Below are 27640 nucleotides of genomic sequence, written 5' to 3' on the forward strand. Positions count from 1 at the left end.
TCTCGGACTACTGAAAATGGTGGTAGATTTTGATTTGTGGAGTCACTATCAGCAGGGATTTCAAAAGCATTACTAAAACTACAAAGAAATGGATGAATAATACATCTGCTGGAAATTACACTTGTGGGGAGATGAAAATTATTCACCAATTTGGAAAGCATGGAGGGTTAAATATTATGACAATTTATTTTGACATTCTCTAGAAGAAATAGTTTCAATATTTTCAAAATATGAACATTCTGACTTTCTATTTTGAAATAGCATATTTGTTTTGAAATTGACACAACATTGTTCTGGATTTAACAAAAATGTTTCAGGTTGGCAAAGAATAAAATTTTTCTTCCTGCTGAGAAAAGAAAACAAATTATTAAAGTCATTAAAAGTTGTTTTGGCTTGTTAAAAGCATTGCTTCCAGAATGTTTATTTCAGCCACTATGCTTTCAAAAAGATGACAAAAGGTATCATTCCTGCAGCTCTTTGAAAAAAGAGGGAAAAAAGCAACTGGAGATGCGTACCTTTCAAAGACCCAGTTCTGAGGTTTGTTTTTCCTTGACTGCTACCCACTGCAGCATAAATTGAGTTCCTGTGTTGTAAACCCAACATAAGCAGATTCATATCACTAGAGCATGGTACAGCTGTTTCTCCCTCTGTATATTTGCCCCTATCATTTAGCTCCCCATATACTCCATAATGGTCAATAGACCCTGGCTCCTTCAAGAGGGATGTAAATCACTACCTACCTTGTGGGGAGATTTCAGTTACACAGCAAGGCTCCTTCTGTTTCTCACTCTGAAAATTTGTGGCAGTTTCATTTAAATGAATCACAGCTTTATATTAAGTTACATACAACATGGAATAATGCAGTCAATACAATATTTGAGGTCTTACTTTTATGTTAAATTCTATTTACTCTTACATCTCCACTGTTTCAGCTTTCACTATGCTGCAGGCTTAGGCATTAACAATGTATGAAGTTTATTTTAGAGGCTGCCAGGAGCAGAGAGATGGAGAATCTGGACAGGTAAGGGGCAGGTACATGAAGCTCTGCTTGCCTGGGACCACAAAAAATGATTTGGGGTTAACAGGAAAAGTAAATTTGAATCCGGTAAAATACCTGTCAATGAAACAGCAACTCTTAGACTGTAAAGCCTAGTTCTGCAGTGAGAACTGCAACCTCAAAGTCAGAGATTACATAGAGCCCTGAATATTACAAGTGGCTCACAAAAATAGTTTTCTCTAATCCAAGGACTCTGGTTTAAGGAAAACTTAAGTTTTTAAAAGATGAAGGGCTAGATTCTGTACTACAACTTTCATTGGCTCAAGCCAGGAAAAGGAGGAACACAACTTGAGGTAGGTCTCCATCACTGCAGTATCTGGTTTTGGAGCTCTGTCAGAGAAACTGAAGCTTTACTTAATGTGCCCATACAGTCTGAAAGAACAACAGCACTTTGATACAGACACTTTCCCCTCCAGAATCCTAGCCAACCTCTTTCCATGGTCATCAGGACAAGTGGCACAGCTGCTCATGCTGATCCTGAACACCTCCACTTCAGCAGTGAGGCCATGGCCCCCATGCAATGTCAAAATGGGGCTTTAGTAAGTACGAATAATTTATCCTAACACCACAGCAAGTCTCTTTTTAAAAACAGAAAAAAAACCCCAACCCTCTTGTGTTTGGTCTTTCCTGTACATTCTTTCCTAAGTAATTTTTTTCAGTTTTAGTATTTAAAATATTATTATTTGCATGAGTTGCGGTAGTGACCAGCAAACCCAGTTATGAGTCAAGGCTCATGTATGACACTGCACAGACGTAAGATTGTTCCTTCCTCAAATTTCTTCCTCATTTGTAGTCTGCAGAACCTTAAAAATAGTGCATTTAGTTAGAAAGACACATGAGGACAAACATGATGTTATGTCTAACATAAATGTTGAAAATGAATCCAGGTAGACTCCTGTTCCCTTTTCCATTAGGAAGTCTTGATTCAATTAAAAACCAGCAAATGTAAACTACACTGAAGACATTCTCTTATATTCAGACTAATATGTGGAACTCACAGACACTGCTGAGTTCTTGTGGAATTAAATAGCTTAGGAAGCTTTAAACAAGAATCAGACATTAACAAACAAGCACAACATCTGTAATTTCCATACCAAGGATGAAAATTACAAGGAATGTCAATCATCTGGCTTGAAACAAATCACCCAGTTAGCAGATACTCCCAGGAGATGTTTCTTCACAGAGGAGAAAAAAAATGGAAATAAAAGATCATTTGAATCGCAAGCACTGGATGTTCACCACTGACAGAAACACAATCCTAGAACACATGGACATTTTTCTGTTTTAACAGGTAAGCACTTTGTATCAGAAAGTTATTCTCATTTCACACTCACTTTAACAGCACTGTTGTCTAGAGGGTTATCCATGATTCACAGCACCACGAAAACAGAATTCAGCCCTTTGTGTTTTACTGGAGAGCTTCAGTATTCTTGTATTGAATCTTGATGGGCTAGCAGTCCACCACTTTATCCAGTTTGGAGTCATGATTCTGCTTCCATTCCATTTGTGCAATTTATAGACACTCAGCTTGTTTCGTGTATCTTAACACATCTCAGAATCAGATATTATCAGAATAAATAACCCATGCCTTAAACCAAAACCCTGTCACTCACCATCTCTTTCTTACGTACAGACTCTTACCTCTGCATCTCTCTACAGCTGCAACTCCTACCCTACTGGAGCAGCAGGTTGTGCAATTACTTGTTAAGTCTTCCCATCTAAGAACTTTTCCCACAAACATAATGGCAAACAGAAAAAAGAAATCAGTCATACTTGGACAACAGAGCTCTCAAGAGACATTATTGTGCTCTATAATCCTCTATTTCTGTCATGCTTAACAGAGAGATGGTGGCAAGTTTCTTGTGAAGACTTTAAACTCTCCATTTCCATTCTGGGTTCATTTAACATACATTGTAATCACACTGCTGAAACAAATTCATTTGAAATGCATGCTGATTAATGCATCTAATTTTGTACTCTAGGTGTTCCACTGTAAATCAGTCTGGGTGCTGGCCTTAGCAGTAGTTCTTTCAATAGACTTCAGCATCTGATTTGTTTGCTTACATTATGTTACCTCTTAGTGAGTCCTCACATTTACTCAGTTTGCAACTCTAAAAATGATCAACTGCCAGCCTGCAAAGTTCAGAACACCTGCCTAGTTTTTCCCTTTATACCACTGCCTATCCTCAAAATTTAGTTTTAAAAGTTTGATGATAACATGTGAGACCAGGTTGAAGTCAGTTACCTTTACAGTATTTCAGGTCTGTAAAGGCAATAGTGCTTAATATGATAACAAATGCTTCATACTGTATTTTTTTATGGCAATAGTGATGCAAGGCCCCATCAAGAACAACTGAAATAAAGGGGATAGTCTTACATACCTGCATAGCTACATTTTTTTACTGCTATCACACATCCACAAACAAAAATAGGATACATCATTCCTAAATTGTTAGGTTTATTTAATTATGGCTTTGGGTGACAGTTCCAAAAAAGTGTGTAAAGAGCCAATCTGCCTAACATAATAGGAGCAAATGGACAAGGCAGAACAGTTGTGAAATTAACCCGTTCTCAAGAATCTCTGTAATATGAGCAGGATTTTCAAAAGTGCGTTTTGCTTATCTCCATTTCTGATTAAGAAAATGCTAAAACTCCTCCTGACTTCACAGAAGGGAAATTATGCCAACAGTGAGGACTCTTTACTACAAAAAATAAAAGCCCCATAATGGTGGCAGGTGCTGAAGAGTTCAGTATGTTAATTGGCAGGAAAGTCTTGAGACTCAGGTAAATGGGGATAGGAAGACCAACAAAGGATGGATGATGATGCAAGGAACAAGAGGCAGCATGTAAGGAACAACTAAAGAATGCAAATAATATATAACAATAAGGAAGCAGACAAAAGTAAATATTCAGAGATGTACTAGAGGAAGAGTAGAAAAAATTTAGATATTTCCCATTAGAAATAGCAACTTAGAATGATTCAACCTGCTGTGAGAAATCAGCAGAAACCATAACTGGAGTCACATTCAGGTTGTCATTTCTGCATACAGAAGTACTTAAATCTGACCTATTATGGAGCTTTCCTAATCCTCATGTTAATATGCAAGAGCTAATACCCAGCCTCATCTTAGCAATGCCTTCTTGGATTGAAACCAAAGAATTCGGGTTTATTCTGTAAAGCAGAAAAATAACACATTCCATTCCTACTAAAGTAAACAACAGTAGTATATTTTCCTTTCTAACTCTGACTTATATTTCATCCCTCCAGTCTTTGAGGAAAAGATGGCCAGGAGAAAAAAACTTAAACTTACTCCCCACAGAATGAGTAAATACAGCCAAATCACCCGCATGGAAAATAACTGTATGAGCCCTAGGTACCAAAGCTTACCCACAAATAGCTCAGAGTGAATAATGCATACCATTTAAAGTCAGTTAAAATAAGTGCCAGGTCAGTTATCAGGCAGCAGTGCACTTTCAAGGCTTTGAAACAAAATTATTTTTTTGATTCTCCCTCTCTGAGGTACAAATAACCGAACTAAGATGCAGATAGTAATGACCGAAGTGAAGTGTGGACAACAGCTGGCCAGTTCTGCAGTCTTTCAGTCCTACCTCAAAACAGACTGGTGGTGCTGAGGAGGCAATAGTAACATGAAAGAGACAGATTTGACTTGGTGAAATGAGTTCTTGACATCTTGTCAGGTCCTAAAACACTACTATGCCTCAGAAGTGGAAAGGATTTGTCTTGGCTGAAAATTTCAGCAGAAAAGCAACAGACTAAGGATCAACCACCATGGGCCAGTTGTCTTGATTCCAGTTTAATTTCAACTTTAGAAACATTACGCATTCGGCTGTCAGATTACAACTTTTGCATGACCTAAAACTTCCACATGGTACATTCATACAGATGCCTCAGGGCTAGCCTCCCTTCAGACGAATTCATCTCCTCAGACTGCTGAATGCTGGGAGCATTTTCCAGCTTTGGAAAGGTTCTCCAGCAAGGCCATTAGGTTGAGGGCATTTATGAAAGGAAAGGGAAAAAAGAATGAAAATCAGGAAGTATATGGAAATATATGGTCTTTCCCCACAACATTGTAACCTGCTTTTTATTTTACCTTCTCTGGTCAATGAGCCAAAGGCTTTAACAAGCAGTAAATTGCTGCACTGAAAATGCAGCCAGCTGATTATTCACAGGAGCTCTAAAGCTTTTCAGTCACTGCTTTCCAGGATTCAGTACAAAGGTGTTTAAATTGCAACCTAAATTATTTTTTCCTTGATGTGCTGGTCCCTGTCAAAACGTGTTGTTTGTATGAACACAGCCCAGGCAATTCTGATTACCTTCAGTCAATACCTAGTGATCCAAGGACTGGAACTGTTATTAACAGTGATATTATATATTTCCATACTGGAGCAGGAAAAACTATTTTTATACCAAGGCTTGGCAGGAAACGTGAAAACAATTATTCTTAAATAATAATAAAAAGAGTAAACTATTCCAGGAAAGGTTCATCTTTATTTTCAGTTTTCCTTGAAAAACTAGGTGATTAATTTGCTGATTAGAATTAAGAAATTAAGACTGAAAAAAACTTATGGAGCTTTATATTTTGAGGGAGGGTTTTGCTCATGTTTTTACTAGAACTGCATTAGATTACATTTCTACTTGAGCACTGAAAAGCACCTGAAGTAAACTGCAGAAATTCCAGAGTTCACAGCATTAGGGTCTTATTTTAACTGTTGTCAGTAGAAATATAAACTGCTTAGTTTCCTAACCATTTATAAAGAAACCCAGCTCACACAGACATACCTGAAAAAGTCTGGCCCTAAGTAAATTATGCAAAGAGCCTTGAAGTAGCATCATTCAATAAGATTCATTCACACAAAAGTACAGCATATTCTTCCAGGTGAGCAGCAGCCATCCAGCTACTGGTTTCTACACAGGCATGATAAAACATACGCCGCCTAAGAAAGAATCCATCATTAACACATAGCACTATGTAATAACTCAATGATTCTAACGTCCATATTAATTCACAGACAACAAGCAGACATTTAACTGTTGCACTTTTTCAGTGTTGGAAGACTTTGCAGAAAATTTAAAGGTAAATTATTTCTGCCAAGGTTGTTCCTTCCTTGCCTTCTGTTGGACATTACTAGCTTAGATAACTCTCCCCGCAGAATCCACGCCAAGACAATTTGAAAGCACTGAACCAAGTCTTAGCTTTCCTTTGCTAAGAAGCATAAACTGCCTTAGAATCATGGAAGTTTTTGCCACAAATCCAGAAACAAGAGGGTTTTGTCCCCACAAGGTTTACCATCATGAGGTTTAAGCATCACATTTTGTATTGTGCTTCAAGATACTTCATTGTACACTTCTGTCTCCTCTCCTATTCCAGTGACTTAAGCAAGTGAAAGATAGCATTACTTTGCCTTGATAATCAATTGCACTACACATTCAGAAACAGGAAAATCCCAGTCCCTTTTCTCCCCTCAACACAATCAACATTTATGAAAAAGCTGCATTAATGACTACCATTAAAAAGGGTACATTGCCTTCAAACAGGTTTTCATGTCCTGTTTGTTAAATCAGCAACCTTTCATATCACTTTAAAAAGCTGTGTAAGTATTTATTTTATTAAAATATCTTAACTTATACATTTGTAGTTTAGTAATCAATACTGCTTCCACTTTAATTAGTCTTACACATGTATTCAGGTTTTGGTAAAGTGTTGTATTTATTTTTTGTAATGTTTATATTAACAATCCACACAAAGACATCTATTCTTCTTCTGAATAATAGCCTGGATATTGTTTTTCTTTCAAACTCCAGTATAGAAATCAAAGAAGTGATCTGTGACTATTGTCCAAGAACAGAAGATACTCAAAGCTGCATCTAATCTAAATATTATCTTCTGTGAATTATTTCTTACCATAGATAGTCTGCAAGCACTCAAGTACAGTTTAAACATTTCATATCTCGCCGGCCTACAACCTTAAATCCCTATAAACTTGATCCTTTCAGGAAGTCTTTGAATACCCAGGCATGTAAGGACAGACAATTCTAAAGATCATATGGGACAATCAACCTGGAATGAAGATTGTGATGAAGGGTTTGGGCTTTTTCCCATGTCTTCAAGCTATTGGAGACCTAGTATTTCATGTCTGTTAGTATGGGACCTCTCTTGGACAATCTGGGACAGGAATTTACATGGACTGCTGGAACACAGTCTCATACTTGTTAGTGATATGATCTGTTTCCTCTAAAGTGGATTCACTTTAGCAAGCATCATACTGGAAATTATGTGTTAAAGTCTTCCATGAAGAACTAGGAATAACGTAGAGAGACCATGGCTGAAATTTACTATTTCATACCTATTTTTAGCAGACACTATCTCATTTTGAGTTACAAAAAAAAAGGGCATTTTAATACAATTTAGTAATAATTCAAAAGCACCAATATCTCACCTACAACTTTTGAAAATGTCATCCTCATTAAAAACACTGAGTGTATCCACAGATGTATCTAAGAGTTAATACATGCTTTTGAAACTAATTCTGGATGCCCATATGAAAGAGAGAGGTTTGATTATATCCAAAACCTAGTTTAGCTCATGTCACATAGAAGGGAGAAGGAAGTGAAAAGAAAAAAAAAAATTTAAAAAATTGCCCACTGTAATACTTAAATCCCATTTTACCATCAAAAACTATAGGTACATTTCTTGTACTTTCTTGTCTGTGTCTCTGAAGAAGTGAACATTGTTCCTGTTGTCAATATCAGCACGGAAGTGCTCTCTAAAATCCCAGCTAAGTAAACCTTAATCTTACATCTAATTCATCATCACTATCAACAAGCAACAGCCATGGAATGGCTATTGGTGAGCTCTAAAAGCAATTTACAGAGAAACTCAAATCAAATGCAGTTCTGCTCTAATATATGCCTATTTAATTGGCACTTGACGTGTAATCCCATTTTAACATGGACTGATGTTATTTTAGATTAGAAGTTAAACAAAACATGCTTGTTCGTAGTATTCTTGTATCATGCAATGCTGTTTTCATCCACACCAATTACAAATTCTCATCATAGTTAACAGGTGCTAGACTGCAACTACAGATTGAACCACAAATGGATAAGGAATACAAATTTGTAGAGACTGACATGTGCTGAGGTTCCAGATTTTAAAATTAGCAATGGATCCTATTACCAACCTTGATAATGTTCAGGAAAAGGGCTGAAGTTGCCAGGTGGGACTATCTTCATTAACAATATTTTACGTAACTGCCAACTTCAGTTAGACTTTGAATGTACTTGAACATTGATCATGAATTATTTCAGCGTTTCATGGAATCTACCTGAATGTTAATCCAGCAATTTGAATCCAAACCCAGCTAAACCTCTGATTACATCTAGACATCTATTTAAATACAGAGTCTTCCACTAACTTGGAGTGTCAGCAGCAACAGACTCATTCGTAACAGTCATTCTGAGCCTCTCTGGCCCTGGAGGCACCACACAGATAAAACAGTCCTCTTTCTGCTGTAAACAGCATGAAAAGTAAACCTTTTGCTGCTTAAATGACTATCTTCCTATTTGTCAGCATGCCACTTGTGTTGTTGTCTTTACTTTAGGCTTTCAAACCACTCAGTTTTATCACTCAGACTACCCTCCCAAAAAAAAAGCACACCGTATGCTAGTGGTTTGGGTTCTATTGTATCCATTTGGCAATGCTGGATTACTACCAGTTTTCTTAACACCACATTTCCACTCATAGCAAGTTGGCGTAAAACACTGTCACGAGCAACACCGTGTGATATCTATTATTTTTGCCAGCTTTACAAGGCCCAAACCTATCCTAGATAATCTAGGCTAGCATAAGGTGGGGGTGGAGGGGTGTCCCCATTGACAACATACTGTTGGCTTTTACTGATTTCTTTGTAATCTTTTATGTACTTAAGAATAGCTAATTATATTTTTTGGAAATGGAGTTAAACACATTGGTCTTGCAAAGCACCTCAGCTCCTTTGGGAGAACGTGGACATTTCTCATTGATTTTTCATTAACGTGGGGCAGCCCCGTGGTAAATGAAGACACCATGAATTGGAGACAGACTACAGCATCTTTCCTTCAGCTAGCCTAACTTAAAAGAACAGTAACATCCTTTGATGGTCATCTTCTTTAAGAAAAACATCCCAATCTAGCAGCAGAATATTCTCAGTCAATTTGTAGGTAATGCATGAGCTACTGGCACTAGGGACTCATCTGGGAGGAAGAGAAAGGCAGATATGGAAGGTATGTTTTTAGCCAGATATGGAAGGTGGTATTTGTGATACTCTGTGTTATTTATGATGTTTGTGATGTCAGAACTGAATGAAAGAGAAAGAGAAATAGCTGTCATCATGCTGTTGGCAGTGCAATCTATGTAATCTGTGGTGGGTTAGCCTCGGTCAGCAGCCAAATGCCCACCTACCCCCTTGTTCTTGCCAAGTTCTTGCCAACTACCCCACCCAACAGGACAAGGGTAGAAACTAGGATGAAAGATCTCATGGGTCAAAATAAAGACAGGGAGATTGCTTAACAGTTACCATCACAGGCAAAAGAGACTTAACTTGGGGCAAAAGAATTAAATTTATTGCCACTTAAAATAGATTTGGATAGTGATAAACAAAGACACAAATTAAAAGACCACCTTTCTCCACGGTGGTCTGCTTCCCTCAGAAATTTACAAGATCATCCCTGAGGAGGTACCTTGCCTTCATGCTCGACAGGAGCCACCTCCAAAGGTTGTGGATTGTTGTGCCTCTTCTGATTTCTTTGTCTCTTCCCTGGTCCCCAGTGGGACCAGCTTCTGGGCTTCCTTACCTTCTAATTCCTGTCAGCCCCAGTATCCCAGCATCTAAGCAACCAGGCAGCAATCCATTTGCCTGGCTGGCAGATACAATCCTTCCACATATCTCAAAGTTCACTCAGGGACCAGGTGATTTCTGCCTATAGAGTGACTTCTGTCACCTCCTTCTCCTGTTTCTTTGCCAAAGCACCAGCTTCCTGATCAGACTCTTCCTCCTCCCTTACTAATCGATGCTATGGACCTGTCAATTTCTGCTTCTAGTTTTTCTTTTTGACTATGGGGGTGATTACTGTAGATAGGGTTTGGGTCCCTGTCTTAACCATGGTGTCCTCAGATTTAGAGGCCCTCCTTCCTCTGCTCCGATGGAGCTGAACAGAGGCTCAGTAGTCACAGTCACAGTGCTAGGAACTGATGGGTCTCATTCAGGTAGGCAAGGCACTCTTCTGTCAAGTGGTGCACCAATTCAGTGGGATTACATGCCTGTTCAGGCATAAAATCCCAGGCTTTGGAAGGTGATAACTGCCCTAGGTACCTGCCCAAATCCTCCCACACACCCTGTCACCCAGGGATTGACCATGTCATTGCGTGTTTCTCTGTCAACTGACCAACAAGTTGATTACTCTTACACCTGGATGAAATCAGGTTCCACATATCCAACAATGTCAGATAACAGGACCAAACAGCTTACATGACAAGGCCTTGTCAATATTTTAGAAAGTGTGAAGTTAAATGCCCAAAACACCATTATTAATATTGGCTTGTGAAGGGAGGGCAGTCAGGAAAAATTTCATGACATTGTGCATCCTGAAAGCTCTGTCACCCTATGCTAAAACGGTTTTATTATGATATAGAAAAAGAACTGACTGGCCTTCTGTCATGCACTGGGTTCACAGCAGAGAATCCAGCTGTATCTTCACTGTCAAGTGTCCAAACTTTCAGGAGAGGTCACCCTACCAACACCTAAAATTCATAGTTCTACAACAGCCCATAGAGCGATATTAATGAAGGCCATGAATTGGAAAGCCTATGGAAGTAAAGCGGTACATAGTCCATTACCAAGTGTTATATTGAAAAATAGCATGTGCACTAATATACCCCTTCCTTCCTTCCTAAAGTTCCTCATACGTTTACACAAACCCTTGTGTGTAGGAGTTTGAGAGATCATCAAATTGCAAAAGAGCATTTTGATTTCCAACTATTTATCTAACATGTCTCTTCTCCAGTGATCTCAGAGTAACTCTTAAAATTGGGGATTTCATTTGCATCTTTCATTTGCTTTGCATTACCCACACAGATGCTGGAAAGTCAGTTACATGCCTTGCCTTGATGCATCATCCCAGGGGATATACAGGAGATTCATCCATCTTGCAAGATTCTCACAAAATTTAATTGATGCATACTAATCATCAATGATACTTATAAAACCCAGTGGCCTGCATAAGCATGATTAGACACATGATGTTGAGTATCTTTTTACATAGTCTCTTCACATCAAAACTAATTTCTGCTAAAAGAGCTATCACCTGCATTCCCTTAAGAGTACAGTTTATTTTCTTAGCATAACTTTTGCCTTTGGTTACTCCAAGACTATTCCAATCATTGTTTTTACACAGAGCCACGATCAATTTTTGCCTTCTCCTTTCCCTTTGATTATCAGCCACTTTTTAAAGCTTCATCATGCTTAATTTCATACCTTAATAAATTTTCTCACTGAACTCTCCACTACATTTGGACACTATCGATTTCAGAACTTCCTCCATTCTCCCTCAGGCAGGACCGTAACCTCTTCTCCTGTCCTGTCTTAATCCCAGCTTCCCTCCAGATTCAGAAATAGGAATTCCCTTTCTTCTCACTAATACAACAGACTCCCACTTTCAGTAGCGAAGGAGATTGAACTTCTAGTTAGATCTCCAATCTGAATTTGGGAACACTTGCTTAGATACAGCACAAATAGGGTCCTAACTCCATGCCTGAGAAGAGTCAGCCCATCCTGGAAAAGTCCCCAGTATCTGACAACCCAGTCCTGGCTCAGTGTAACCCCCTATAATTTCCAGTGTATCGTTCCCAGATTGAAGTCAAATTTAGTTCCAAGCTCTCTTTCTGATACCTTGAATTTAGTTAAGCTAAGCTGTTCCTGTCTGCTTTGATCGATAGCGATACTGAAGATAGAGCAGGAAGAGAGCTGTTTAGCCAGGTGTCCCTTTGTAAAGGCTTCCTCTTTACAGTGAGTCAGAGCAGAGTACGGGGTTGATACAGTGTGGCTGATAATAAACCTGTGGGTAAATTAAAGGCTTTGTTTAGCTCATTATTGCAAAAGATCTTGATTTCACATTCAATCCCACTTCCCTCAATTAAAAGAATGTTCTTAAAAGGCTTTTGGTTTTTTGCTTAGCTGGGTGCTTGAATAAAAAAGATTAAACAGCATGTCAGAGCAATGTTAATGCATGCCTTGGTTCCTGTTTGTATATAGATGACCAAATTCATATCACTGCAGTTTTGCTACAACTTACTTGTGAATAAGTTTGCTAGATTTGCCATTTTTAAAAATCACTTAATTAGGACAATTCAAAGAAAATGTCTTTTCTTTTAGTTCTGCAAGCACATATAAAACATGTGCAAGCCCTATAATACTTTTTATTTCAGCCAGCTGTTGGGCACAATCCAGAATATGCAAAGCAATAGCCAGCCTGTTTTACAATCAGAACAGCCCACCCGGCCCTAAAAAGGAGTCTCCCATACTCAGTTACCAGCATAAAAGAAGGGTTTGTGAAAACCTATCTGAAAAATGCATTGTGATTTCCAAAGAAATTCCATTATTAGTATTTAATAGGTGAGAAGTTCTGACAAAAAGTTCAGAGTAATGCTGTTGGGCAGATTCTGAGACAAACAATTGAACTAAATAGAGTAGCATTATGCTTGGTAAAGGCTTTTAGTCAAAATTTCAAGTTAAAATGTTCCACATATCCTTGGAGTAGGGGATCAAGTAAATGACCTAATAGGAAAACTAAGGTTTGTACCACCAAAGTACCTAGTTTGGGTGCTTAATGTAGGAGACTCATTTCCTATGGCTCCCTGTATGGACAGCATCAAGAGAGAGCACCAAAATCAGGTGAACAATAAGACACCACTACAGAGGGACAACAATACATGAAGAAAGCACAGCATTGCCTAAAGCTGCAGGGCATTTACAAAATGACCAGGGATGCTGTCACCCAGTCTAATTTTATTGTAGTTAGTTTCTTCAGTTCACTGAAAAAACATACTTAAAACATATCATTCTTGAAGCATTCCATTATTCATTTCAAATGATGCATATTGAATGACGAAAAGCACAGACACAAATGTGCAGACAAAAAGCACATGCACAAATCTAAAACATAATACCATTTTCAATACCGCCTTACTACTTGTTTCATTTTAATGCTGATGGCTTTCCAAATGTGCTATATCTTATCTACACACCCTTCTAGAGATACAGTCTCTGATCCAAATAGATTGCAATCAAAGACTGCAACAAAAATAAATGATGAAAGGAGAGCCATTGATTGCTTTCAGATGATTACTTGGGCCAGATTAGCTATCTGACTTATAAAAATCATAACTGTGGGTTTTGAGGACCGATGCAGTCAGGGAAAGACCAATATTATAATGCAGGGCTAAAGGAGAGCATCCCAGTCACAACAATGACAGACAGAAAGACTTTAGGGAGAGAAAGGGACAAAGAGAAGTCTGATAGATCCAAATGACAACAGAATAAGATGGCAACAGAAGCTAAGTAGGTAAGGAGACACCTGTCAGAGGCCTTGAAGGAATGGTGTTTAAACAATAGATAAGAAAGAAACAAAGAGTAAATAGAAGGATTAAAAAAGACATTATCAATCTAACAGACAAGCCAGAAAGAGTCAGCCCTCATCATTTGAACAAGATTCATTCAAACAGAAAACCACACATAAAGACATTGCAAAAATCAAGGTGAAAGTCAAAGAAGCCTCAAAATAAGAACTATCATAAAAATGGAAATGTGGATAGACCATATGTGATAGAACTATAGTTGACCATATTTTAGTGAATATCTACAAAGAACTGATAAACTCTAGAAGAAAAAAGCAACTGTTCTCATTTTGATAGAGGTGGTCTTTGCCTGTCCAGTACACATCTGCACTGTTACTCTGGTAATATAAAAACACACATATATACTGACTTGGCCATCTGCAAATTTGATGTTTTAAAAAACAAACAAGTCTGTGTAATATCAGTGCCCTAGCTTTCAACAGCAAAGATCAGAAAAAAGTGTATAACTGAGAATGCCAGGTTGTAATCATAAGACACTGAAAAAAGTTCAAGTAATCAAAACCATTCAATAATTTGGGGTTTCAAATTATCAGGAGACATCCTTATTGAAATGCATTTTGTCACATGTCACACTTCCAGATCACATTCTGAAACCAGAATTCTTCAGTCCCTATTTTGATTACAAAATCTGTGTATGAAACATTCCTCTAGAGTGCACAAAAGCACAAAAACACTAACATCATATATCCATATAAACCAGTTAGTAATTAATATTTACTTCAGCAAAAGTTAACACCACCGATTAAGTTGACATACATCTTCATATCCCCTTCCTGAGATCTGCTCTACCATCTTGTCACTTCTTTTCATTCATTAGACAAGAAAATATGGAAATTACGGGTAGCCTGAGTTGCATGGTTCTGAAATGAAAGGACTGCCTGCAGGATGAGAGGGAGAGGACGGGCAGAGGAATCACACTCAGAGCCTTACCTTCCAATTAGCAGGAACTCCCCAAGCACTCCCAGGCGCCTCATGGCGATGAGGATCCCCCTCACTGTCATTCCCTCGCAGAAGCAAACCACCACTCTAGCCTTGGGTAACCTTTCTCGCAGCTTGCGGAGCAGGCGATCAAAGCTCTTTTCCCCAGCATTGCTGTAGATCTTGTCAGAGTGAGCAATGCAGAGACCCTCTTGGGCAGCCAGCTCTTTGAAGGCTTCCATTCCACTTTCCCCATAATTTCCTGTTTTTAAAAAAAAAAAAAAGCTTATATTATATCATGCATTTAACCAGTTAAGGGGGGCTGTGATGGGAATGGGTTAGTTTTCCTCCAAAAAAATCAACTAGCAGAAGGAAGAGCAAAGGAAGTCCACCAAAATGAACATACTCGGAGTTCAGTGGAGCAACAAGATACCCACGTACCAGAAGGTCTTAACTGACCTGGAGACTGCAAGTTTCTTTTCTTACATTGATTTACCAGTGGATATTAAAGGCAAACAAGGGATGGATTGGTAGAAAAGGGGACAAAGACAGCTCAGACAGTAAGGATAAAGTTTTACTAACATTTCTATGGCAAAAATAACAGTTGTGTTAGTCCAGGAAAACAATCACAGTAAAGAGAAAAAAGGATTTTGTTCCAAGCCATTCTGTACCACATGCAGTCCACGCTCATAAAAGTGAATGAAAGATAGATGTAAACTTAAAACATACTGATCTGGTAGCATTTTGAAAGCCACTTACACAAATCTGACTGACCATTTACCACTTTTGAAAGCCACTTACACTAATCTTAACTGGCAGTTAAAATTTAGGCTCGATGTTTCTCTTGGAATAGGAGACTTTCTATCTGTAAGAACTTCAGAAATAACTCTTCCTAATATAGAAATATTTGAACTTTGTGGTCCAGACAGTATCAAAGCTGATTCTCAAGTTCCCTTCATTTTTCTATTTATACATTTTGGAAGCCAAATCAACAGCTTTACAAAACTCAGACTGCTTTCAGCTATAGAGACAGGTGAAATCTCAAGTTTTCTTTGAATATTTTATGCCTGCCATGAGCACAGGATTTATGATGAACATCAATCAGGCAAGAGGAGCAGACGGATTACAAAAAAAGTCTATTAACAGTAACAAGAAATGGTTCAAAAAGAGAAGCATGAATTTTATGCTATCCACATTCGTAATGTTTGCTTAATGTATTGAGGAAGTAACATCAGATATGCTGATCACTTCTAGATGCAGACCTTTTCAAGCCAGGGATGACTGAAGAGGTCCATCTTCCCCCTTTGCAGCAATAGTTTGAAACAGCAAATTGCAATGAGGAAGACTTCTGAATCAGCCTAACTTCTTCCACAAAAAAAAAATCACAACAACTCAAAACGCTACCAGGGAGAAAATTCAGCAAGAGACAGTTCAGGCATTCTTTATAAATCCAACAAAAATAAGTGCATTTTTCCAGAAACGTGGATTGTTTGCAGCAGATAAGACACACTATGCAGACACACTATGACAGTCATAGCCATACTAGAATGCAGCCAAGCCTGCCAGATCTAGTGTCAAACACAAAACTCAAGTCCCACAGCCTTTTGCACCAAACTGCCCTAGTTTCTCACAAATGTGCAGCACAGTAGAATGGCCTCTTTTCCAATCTGTGAGTCGACGCCAGATACAGCAAGCAGGTCAGTCTGCTTTTTTGTCTGTGAGCCAGACGCACTCCAGAGCAGGAACAATGCCATGGCCTTGCATGGCTGGGGGGAGTGGAGAAGAGAAGAAGAGCTGTGCCTAGTGGGAACACACCACCAAGCAGCCCCCACTGTGGGCTCAGCACTGCAGCCCCATCCCAGGACCCTGCACTTCAGTAAATGCTGTGGCCTTGTATAGGGCTTGTCATATGCTGAGAAGGACACAGGTGGAGACATTTTCATGTATTTATAGGCCATAACCTGCAGTCACCAAGGGATTTACCCCAGGACCTGAGGCTGGGCAGTTTGAGCCGTACTGTTTTTATGACTTTCCTCAGGTCCCAGACTGAAGCAGGACAGCCTCATTGCTGACTTCCCATTAGCAAGCACCTTATGCTTTGGAAGGAAATTAGGATATATCTCCCAATTTCATGTGGAACTTTATGCAACACAGATTCATTTGAAACCAGTAGGATTATTCTTAAAGAAGTCTTACCTAAGGTGAGCCAGGGGACTAAACTGAATCTTCTTAGATGTTTAAGCAATGCATATTAGAAAATAAATGTAGTAGGTTTCCTACCTAAATATTAAGGTAGGATGGGATTTTCTCATACATCATTACAGCACTAACTCTGTTGTGTAGTTCAAGTTAATGATTTCAACAAATGAAAAATTAAATCCACTTGGAATGATTTTTCCCAGCTTTAATTTTGATGGAATAACAATTACCTCAAACACAGTCATACCTGTACTAATAGTACAACAGCCTACCAAAATATAGGCTAAGAGGAAGTAAGATTGTTGCCTATAAATTCAGTAAGTGTGATAAAGAGCCTAGAAGGAAAAAAGCTAATTAAGATTGAGAACAACATTGACACAAGATTAAATAAGCAAAAAACAAGGCAGAAACAATCTGAAGCTGAAAATGAAAGCTTTCTAACCCTTACATGAAAGTAGTGGAACAGCTTTCCAAAGCAGTACGAAGAAAGAAACCTGATGATAGACACGCGCTTGCTCAGCTCACAAGAGCATTATATAACGTAGATGTCTGCAACAGCCAGAGACGAGACTTGACCCAGGAGGTCCTCTCAAAGTCTGTTTGCTCTGCTCCCAAAGCAAGACAGCATGCTGCACACCTTCCCCCTCCAGGGGAAAGGATCAGGGAGAAAATGAACGTGACAGATGTTAGATACATTGTTCAATGCACTCAGCTACTGGGGTATGCACAATGTAAAGGCATATATAGAATAGAAAACACTAATTAATTCTGTGCAACAGCCAAGAACATATCCATCTGTACCAGCTTGCTGGGTACATCCATTTCAATCCACACGCATGCAACAGCTGAGAGGGGAAATGTGTAATGAAAGAAATCTGCTTGAGATGGTAGTCAGTGAAGAGTTACAACAGGGCCATAGGCTGACTATTTTTCCTTTGAAAGAGCCATTGAAGAAAAGATCCAGTCTTATCTGCAACTGCCTTTTGCTACCAGAATCAACTGTGAAAAGCCCAAGTATTTATTATGTGAAGCTACAAACAACTGATTTTTGTTCTGACCTGCACCCAAAACCAGGTGAGCCAGTAACATACTTTGAGCCCCACAATACCTTGCTAATTTTTAACAATTTTTTTCTTTTTTTTTAGCTCTGTTCAACTTGTACCCTATTCAGAGAACCAGATATTTTCCTTGTATGCATCGAGCAGACTCTGTACAGCAGTGCAAAGGTAAATTCTAACCCTATCATGGCTGCAATTTTACTAGGAGGATTTTCATGACACTTCTCTCAGTGCCAAAACCAGCTTTGCTTCACCACTGTAAAAATCCTAGATAAAGCCATTCCTGAGAGGGATACGCATATCTGAAGATGCTGGTGAGAGCTACATGTAGTGGGCATTATTCCCACTCATTGCATTCCATGCATTACATATCTTAACAAAAACATTAAGATGCTGTAGTAAAAATCAAAGATGTTATCTTGATCAACAGAAGACAAACAAAAGAAGAAAGTACAAAAATTTAGCCTCATAATTGCTCCTATGAGACAGTAAGTATTACATTTGTGGCACAGCTACACTGGAAGTAATACTATTTGCTTGTATTAACGCTTTAGCAGTGTGGGGAGCAGAACCCTTGAGCACCATCTAAAAGGTTTATACTCTTCTTTTTATTATAGTTGTTTGGCAAATTTACCCCCATTCTCTTTGTCAAGGGAACCATTTATTTTTCATTTATGAAATGGAGCAGAAATGTAGCCTCAGCAATCAGAAGCTTATGAGAATCCTGGAGATTGTCTTCTTGAGGGATGCACAGAGTGGCTGTGTGGGTCTTCCAAAGCCACATGACAGAAAGTGCTGTGTTTTCAGGGGGCTTATAACCAAAACAGTGTGTCCCGCAGAAATCAATGTCTGATTTCATTCAAACATAGGGATTATTTGTGGGGCAGCATAAGGAAATGTGAACTGTTCATATTTGTGCTACAGAGAATATCCCCTTGAAATATAGCCTAGCACCTCTCTAAAAAAAAAATCTTAAAGAGAAAGAAAACCGTAATGCTGAAGAGGAAGACTGAGACTGTTCTCTCTCACTCTGCTTTCAGTGTCAATAGGAAATATCAACTACCTTTTAGAGACCCCTTTAGAGACACACCTACAAAAACAACAAAAACCCACAGCAGAGGACTGTGCCTGGAAGAATGCTCCAATGCACTTAAATAACAAAAGGCAGGGAGCAAGAGATATTTCACCTACCTGGGCCATGAGCAGTACTTTCAGGTGAGGTCACCTATTCCTTGCCATTAAAGTGCTTAAAGTGCAGCTTATTTGCTGCATTTATTCCTCTAAACAGCAGCAGTAACCACAATCTAGCTGAGAGGGGAAAACAAAAAAACCATATACCCTGCAAACACATAGCGAAGGAATTGAACCAATAAGACAACCACAAAATCTAGTTTCAACGCAGGGTACTAGAGAGGCAAGTCATATTGCAGGAAAGTCCCCCTTTTCACAAATAACAAGTGAGAAACTATTCCCTGTCCTCTTCTTTCCTCTCTCAACATTATGACTTCTTTGTTCACCTCTCCCGAGCTTGTAGATACATTGCTGGAGGTACGAAGTTTGTTTCAGTGTTCAGTATTGATTCACTATAAAACATCTCTCTTCCTCAGCTAATTAACTGGTTTTTAGCAGAGAGAAAATAAGAGGAGAACAAGAGGATTGCATGACATAACAGCAAGGAATAACTACTCAAAAGCTTCTCTACTGGAAAGGCAGCTTACTTGGGAAGAGTAGAGCAAGGACATGATCTGATTATTAAGTTTCTTCCTGATACGTTGCAATAACTAATTTGTAAAAACTAGTGGTAATATTAAATATGACAGTAACTGTACAGTTGTCAAATACAGCCTGGGAAGACTGGAAGGTTTTGGACCAGTGGACAGAAAAAAAGAAAAAACAGCAAAAAGAGTACCAGTTTTCTCTCCTATAACATCCTGTGTTTCCCTATGCCACAAGGGCATCTTTGAATAGGGTCCGTTAATAAGAAAATGATTGATTTATCTCATTTTAATGTGTTTCTTATCAGTTGAACCATATTAAATAATCGTGTGGATGCTCTTAGTCCATTGCAAACTAAAATTACAAAGTTCAACCATCAGATTTAAACTAGTATGTTAGTAACAGGTTGGGAACACATACCTAATCAGCTGTGTCTCAGATGACAAGCAGTCACTTTCTAAACTGTAATAATTCAACCACTTACATCCATTTGTCCACACCTTTGATTGGGAGAGTTAAAAATAAAAGCCAAAGTCTACATTTATGTCCTGAATATAGCAGACTGACAAAAAATGAGAAGTTGTAGAAATGGATCTGTCCATGTGTGTTACTTTGGTAGATCCCACACATAAATAACTAACAACATAAACTCATAGAAAGCAGCTCTGTTGGCACATGGCTTCCAAGACCATTGAACTGACACTGTCCCTCCTCTGCCAGACTTTTCTGTCACTGTGGAAAGGGCAAAGATCAAACACTTCCATGTTTCCCAAGAATATCTTTTTCAAGGCTAAAATCACAGTGATGTCAGGAGGGGCTGCTTTTTACTAGTTATCAGTTATTCCAAATAGGATTTGTGTTTCCTTTTTCAGTGAACCCTCTTCACTTAATGTTGACTTTGCCAACTAAAGCCCTTTACCACACAGTTTCTTTTCAGAGTTCAGATACCTTTCTCAACATCATTTTCTTTCTTCACTGAGTATATCTCACCTCAGTTGATTTTAAGGGACAACTTCAAAGCAGGCAAGTTAGACTATGAGAGCACTTCACAAACCCTAAAGGACTGGCCACTTTACAATAAGAAGAATTTTGCATGAATGTGAACTCCAGTTCTGTTATCAGTCAGGACAAAATAGTGGAGAAAATACCAAAAGAAAAAACTTCACTAGACCTAAAATCCCAGTCTAACTGCAAAGCTTAAAAGGAAAACTCTACCTCTTATTTTATTCTAAGTAGTTTGCAGATAGATGAGCAAAAAAAAATTGCTTTACAAAGAATGCTGAAGTAGCTATTTTGATTTCTCCAAGTACAATGGTTTTAAGAAGAGAGAAACAAGTCCTTCCAACATTGAACCCTAAGGACAGTTTAATACCAGTTGAATGTCGCAGATACTCATTACAGGTATTCCTCTCCTGGAGACCAGCTGGATTGCCCACTGCTCCCTGTGGCTTGGATCAGGTCCAGCCAGCATCTCCTCGTTCTAAAGTTGCTTTTAACCTGCTACCGCCCATAGGTATCACAGACCTCCTTACCACCACCAGCTTGCCTCCCAGGCCAACTCATGGCTCTGTGGAAGTCAGCATTTCCCTTACATTTCGCCGGTTATTTCTCTTTGCCAGTGCTAGAGAGATTTTGCGTTGGGTGAAGGCCTCACTGTCCTTTAATTATGGAGAGGGTAACTCATTACTAGAAACTGAAATAGCAGTGTATACACTCTGTATTCTTTTAAACTATCTTAGCAAAGTTTTCTGGGTTCACCACAGATTTCAAAGCAACTGCACTTTAGCCTGACAAAAGCCAGAACGATGTGTTAAATGAATGAACGGAGTCATCTTTGGCACCCTAAGGACCTCTGCCATCTGTGCTTACAGCCTATTTTCTTCAGACCTTAAGGCCCTTCTGGAAATGTAAAAAGTGAGCTGTTGAGATCAGACTGGTCTTTTCATTTTCTAAAGTCAAGTAAAACTGAGTACAAGTGTATTGGGTTTGCGTGGCAAGGTTTTGGTAGCGGGGCGGGTGCTACAGGGGTGGTTTCTGTGAGGAGCTGCTAGAAGCTTCCCCTATGTCCGATGGAGCCAATGCCAGCCGGCTCCAAGACAGACCCACCGCTGGCCGAGGCTGAGCCCACCAGCGACGGTGGTAGCACCTCTGGGATAACACAGTTAAGAAGGGGGAAAAAAAGCCCTGCACGACAGCAACTGCAGCCGAAGAGAGGAGTGAGAATATGCAAGAGAAACAACTCTGCAGACACCGAGGTCAGTGGAGAAGGAGGGGAGGAGGTGCTCCAGGAGCCAGAGCAGAGATTCCCCTGCAGCCCATGGTGAAGACCATGGTGAGGCAGGCTGTCCCCTGCAGCCCATGGAGGAGGTGAACGGTGGAGCAGATATCCACTGCAGCCCATGGAGGACCCCACGCTGGAGCAGGTGGATGTGCCCAAAGGAGGCTGTGACCCCGTGGGAAGCCTGCGCTGGAGCAGGCTCCTGGCAGGACCTGTGGAGAGAGGAGCCCACGCTGGAGCAGGTTTGCTGGCAGGACTTGTGACCCTGTGGGGGACCCAGGCTGGAGCAGTCTGCTCCTGAAGGACTGCACCCCATGGAAGGGACCCACACTGGAGCAGTTCATGAATAACTGCAGCCCGTGGGAACAACTCACGTTGGAGAATTTCATGGAGGACTGTCTCCCATGGGAGGGACCCCACGCTGGAGCAGGGGAAAAGCGTGAGGAGCCCTCCCCTGAGGAGGAAGGAGCAGCAGAGACAACGTGTGATGAGCTGACCACAACCCCCATTCCCCATCCCCCTGCGTCACTGGGGGGAAGAGGAGGGAGAGAACTCGGGAGTAAAGCTGAGCCTGGAAGAAGGGAGGGGTGGGGGAAGCTGTTTTAAGATTTGGTTTTTATTTCTCATTATCCTACTCTGATTTGATTGATAATAAATTAAACTAATTTCCCCAAGTTGAGTCTGTTTTGCCTGTGATGGTAATTGGTGAGTGATCTCTCCCTGTCCTTATCTCGACCCATGAGGCTTTCGTTATATTTTCTCTGCCCTGCCCAGCTGAGGAGGGGAGTGATGGAGCAGCTTTGGTGGGACCCTGGCATCCACCCAGGGTCAACCCACCACAACAAGGAAGAAAATAAAAACAGAAGATGAAAAGGTGGAGTTAGATAATTGTTGTAGCCATAAAACAATACAGTATTCCTATCATAGTCCAAGTTTTCAGAGAGATGAAACTATATTTCAGATAAGAAAATCTGCATGATTTTCGTAAATGCTAGGTTACAGGTCACCATAGTGATGTATTATCTCAGTAAAGAAGACCCAAATGTAAGTAAAACTCTGCTGCTGGATACAGTGGTTACATTTAAGCCTTCATCCTGAATGAGGCAGATGCATCATCTTGAAAAACTAATTGATATTCTTGTCAGAAATACAAGCACAGGTGATGTCAGCCCTGAAGTAATGAGGGTATTAGTGCTAAATTGCACTTCCCTAATAAGAGAAATGCCAAAACGTGGTCTTATGCCAATATTTTTTTCCTAAATGTATTCAAAGACTGCTTATTTATTATGTGTCTAACAAGGAGCTTTAGAGATTTATTCATATTCTAATGGAACTTTTTCAGCTCCAACCCTGACTGATATACAGCACTTTTAACAAATTTACTTGCTGAACTTAGTCTTTCTGTTCATGACTTATCAGTAAGTAGCTTCCAGTTTTCTTCAAAATGTATTAAAAATAATCTAGTGATGCCTAACACTAACTGTTGGTTAGTTCTGCTGATTAGCATTGGTTGAACAAGCGGTCACAGATGTTTTCTGTTTCTCGATGAGACTGGAGAAAGTAAACATAAGAATAAAGTTTTAACACTCACCCATGAATAATCTCTATTGTTTTTTCGAAGCTTGCTGTGCATATTATAGTTAGTAAAATCATTTTATATGTTATATAGCTGTAGAAACAATACCTAAAAGGGACATCAAAGTAGGAGAACAATATTCTCTTTTCTTTTTTTTCAATATGAGCAGACATTTCAAAAAGAAGGAATAAAGTATATGCTCAGTTCTGCTCATATTTTGGCAAATATGCATTTAGTTTAGCTCACATTTCAAGCACAAGATTTAAAACATTGATGCCATCTTTGAGCAAGCAAAAATCACGCACACATGTACCCTCTTATGCATGAAGGTTTGAACATAATGGAATGAATGGAAATTTAAAAACATATTTCTACTGGTTATCTGGTTTCTGAACCTGAGGGCACAGAGAGGTCATAATTTCTGACCTTTCCCCACAATTTTGAGAGTTAAACATAGTTATTTTTATTTTTGAGAACCTATCCTACCCGATACTCACAAATCATATGTTTTCATGGACTGGGTCTTAGAGAGCCAAGCATCATGAGCTGCTCCATAAAGAGTCAGCAAGACTATGAACACTTCCCGATAACCTACATTATCAATGGCTTTAGGAAGTATCTGGAAAGTATGTTAGAAATGAGATTACTTTTTGAAGTGTATTTTCTACTCATTTTCTCATTAAAGAGAAGTTAGTGCTTGGAACTATTCGCACCGAAGTCCTTGATTTCAGTGGCTACGCTATCACATGTTTATTAATTTTTAAGAGGGCCAAATGAAGTATGACATTTTATTCCTTACTGTCTGTTAACACGCATCATTGAAACAAATATCCAAAAAGCTACTGACCTGAGCTATAACCCCAGAGCTAAATGTTCATGGCCTTTGGGCAATTTGGGCTTATGTATGATTTTTAGACACCAATACTTTCTGTTTATGTGAGCCACAGCTCTAGATGTGAATTATATCAGGTTTGGAACAACATCTAAGTAATAAATCTTAGTCTTCTGTCCAAAAACTGTACCTAATCATAGCTTATCCATCACCAGAGAAACTGTTCATCTAAATGGAATAAAGTTCTGGTGTTTGTTGCAGATGAGAAGATAGATAGACTTTTTGATGTATGCTTTATCAAATCCCTGGATATTGTAATCTTATTATTCAGAAGAAAATTATGTGATTTTAGAAAGAATTGTGTTTTAATTTAAACATGTTTCAGAAAGACAGTGGCTGTTTTGCCTTACATGTCCATTAAAGAATTTGATGAAAATAAATACAATTTCCTAATATTATCTGAACTGTCTACCCTCACTCACAGCCTACTTTTGATTTTTACTATTATGACCAATCATCTGTAATCAATTATATCGGCACAGCTGGAAGAAACCTGGAATAACATATTAAATAATTCTGGCTCTTGGATTGATACAAGAAGAAATAAAGAAAGCTGGAAAGGTTTAGATGCAGAGTCTGAAAGCTAGAGATAAGAAACAAAAAGAAATTTTTAACAATTTAAGAGCAAGGCTAGGAAAAGAGAACTGGAATGCATAAGCAAGAATAAAATGTATCTAAACAGAAGTGTTTCATTTTTACAGAATCAACATTTTCAAAAAGATTTAATTTGACTTTATAAACATTTTTTCAGTAACACCCCCCTCCAAAAAGCATTTAGTCAAAATATTTCCAATCACCCCTAAGCTGAAGTCCCAGTTCTGCAAACACTGTCACAGATGGTGACTTGAATGCTCACAGTGATGCTTTAAAAGACTTACAGCAGAGAAGTTAAATACATAGCACAAGTGTTTGTAGGATTTGAGATTGACAGAAATAAATTGTCATGGGTCAGAAATAAAAAGTCATGGTCAGTCTACATGACACCAGGCCTGCTGGTGACAGATGGGGTACACCTCTCTCAGAGGGGGAAAAGGCTCTTTGCACAGGAGTTAGCGGAGCTCATTGAAAGAGATTTAAACTAGATTTGAAGGGGGAAAGAGATAAAACCAGGCTCGCTATAGATAAGCCTGAGGGCAGCATGCCAATGTTTGAGAGATGGTGTGCTAGCGAGGTCCTTTGGTCTGCCATCTCAGTGGAGGCAGGGGATGGAGATCCATGTGGCAGCAAAGATGCAAGGGTTATGGATGTGTGAGAAAAAACTGAAGTGCATCTACACCAATGCACACAGCATGGGCAACAAACAGGAGGAGCTGGAAGCCATTGGGCAGCAGGAAAACTATGATATAGTTGCCATCATGGAAACATGGTGGGATGACTCGCACAACTGGAGTGCTGCAATGGATGGCTATAAACTCTTCAGAAGGGATAGGCAAGGAGGGAGAGGTGGTGGGGTAGCCCTGTATGTTAGGGAGTGTTTTGATTGTCCAGAGCTTAATGATGGTGACGATAGGGTTGAGTGTTTATGGGTAAGAATCAGGGGGAAGGCCAACAAGGCAGATATCACAGTGGGAGTCTGTTATAGACCACCCAACCAGGATGAAAGAGGCAGAAGAAACATTCTATAAGCAGCTGGGAGAAGTCTCACAATCCCTAGCCCTTGTTCTTGTGGGGGACTTCAATACCAGATGTTAGCTGGAAATACAATACAGCAGAGAGGAAACAGTCCAGGAGGTTCCTGGAGTGTGTGGCAGATAACTTCCTGACACAGCTGGTGAGTGAGCCAGCGCGGGAAGGTGCCCCACTGGACCTCTTTTTTGTGAACAGAGAAGGACTTGTGGGTGATGTGGTGGCTGGAGGCCATCTTGGGCATAGCGATCACAAAATGATAGAGGTTTTGATTCTTGGAGAAGTAAGGAGGGGGGTCAGCAGAACTGCTGCCTTGGACTTCCGGACGGCAGACTGTGGCCTGTTGAGGAGACTGGTTGACAGAGTCCCTTGGGAGGCAGTCCTGGAGGGCAAAGGAGTCCAGGAAGGCTGGACATTCTTCAAGAAGGAGATCTTAAAGGCGCAGGAGCAGGCTGTCCCCATGTGCTGAAAGATGAGCCAGCAGGGAAGAAGACCGGCCTGGCTGAACAGAGAGCTTTGGCTGGAACTCAGGAAAAAAAGGAGAGTTCATGACCTTTGGAAGAAGGGGCAGGCAACTCAGGAGGACTACAAAGATGTCGCGAGGTTACGCAGGGAGGAAATTAGAAGGGCCAAAGTCCAACTAGAACTTAATCTGGCTACTGCCATAAACAACAATCAAAAAAGTTTCTATAAATACATTAGCAACAAAACAAGGGCTAAGGAGAATCTCCATCCTTTATTAGATGCAGGGGGAAACACAGTGATAAAGGGTGAGGAAAAGGCTGAGGTACTTAATGCCTTCTTTGCCTCAGTCTTTAATAGCAGGGCCAATTGTTCTCCAGGTAGCCAGCCCCCTGAGCTGAAAGACAGGGATGGGGAGCAGAAAGAAGCCCCCATAATCCAAGGGGAAATGGTTAGTGACCTGCTACACCACACAGACACACACAAGTCTATGGGGCCAGATGGGATCCACCCAAGGGTACTGAGGGAGCTGGCAGAAGTGCTCACCAAGCCATTTTCAATACTTCCTCAAAAGTTCTGGCTAACCAGGGAGGTCCCAGTTGACTGGAGGTTAGCAAATGTGACACCCATCTACAAGAAGAGCCGGAAGGAGGATCTGGGGAACTACAGGCCTGTTGGTCTGACCTTGGTGCCAAGGAAAGTTATGGAGCAGATCACCTTGAGTGTAATCATGTGACATGTACAGGACAACCAGGTGATCAGGCCCGGTCAGCATGGGTTTATGAAAGGCAGGTCCTGCTTGACCAACCTGATCTCCTTCTATGACAAGGTGACCCGCTTAGTGGATGAGGGAAAGGCTGTGGATGTTGTCTACCTAGACTTTAGTAAAGCCTTTGACAGCATTTCCCACAGCATTCTCCTGGAGAAACTGGCTGCTCATGGCTTGGACGGGTGTACTCTTCGCTGGGTTAAGAACTGGCTGGATGGCTGGGCCCAAGGAGTTGTGGTGAATGGAGTTAAATCCAGTTGGCGGCCGGTCACAGGTGGTGTTCCCCAGGGCTCAGTTTTGGGGCCAGTTCTGTTTAATATCTATCACTGATCTGGCTGAGGGGATCAAATGAACCCTCAGTAAGTTTGCAGATGACACCAAGTTGGGCAGGAGTGCT

At 40.0% G+C, this 27640-nt stretch overlaps 1 protein-coding gene across 1 annotated transcript in view; it reads right to left on the minus strand.

Moving 5' to 3' along the window:
* GRM1 (glutamate metabotropic receptor 1) overlaps positions 1-27640 on the minus strand; it is a 194203-nt gene that overhangs the window by 138189 nt on the left and 28374 nt on the right. Inside the window, exon 2 of the mRNA XM_075499053.1 lies at positions 14680-14929. Coding sequence (XP_075355168.1) covers positions 14680-14929 — 250 coding nt within the window. The remainder of the gene's footprint in view (positions 1-14679; positions 14930-27640) is intronic.

This window comes from Mycteria americana, chromosome 3, assembly GCF_035582795.1.
Source record: "Mycteria americana isolate JAX WOST 10 ecotype Jacksonville Zoo and Gardens chromosome 3, USCA_MyAme_1.0, whole genome shotgun sequence".
Lineage (NCBI taxonomy): Eukaryota > Metazoa > Chordata > Aves > Ciconiiformes > Ciconiidae > Mycteria > Mycteria americana.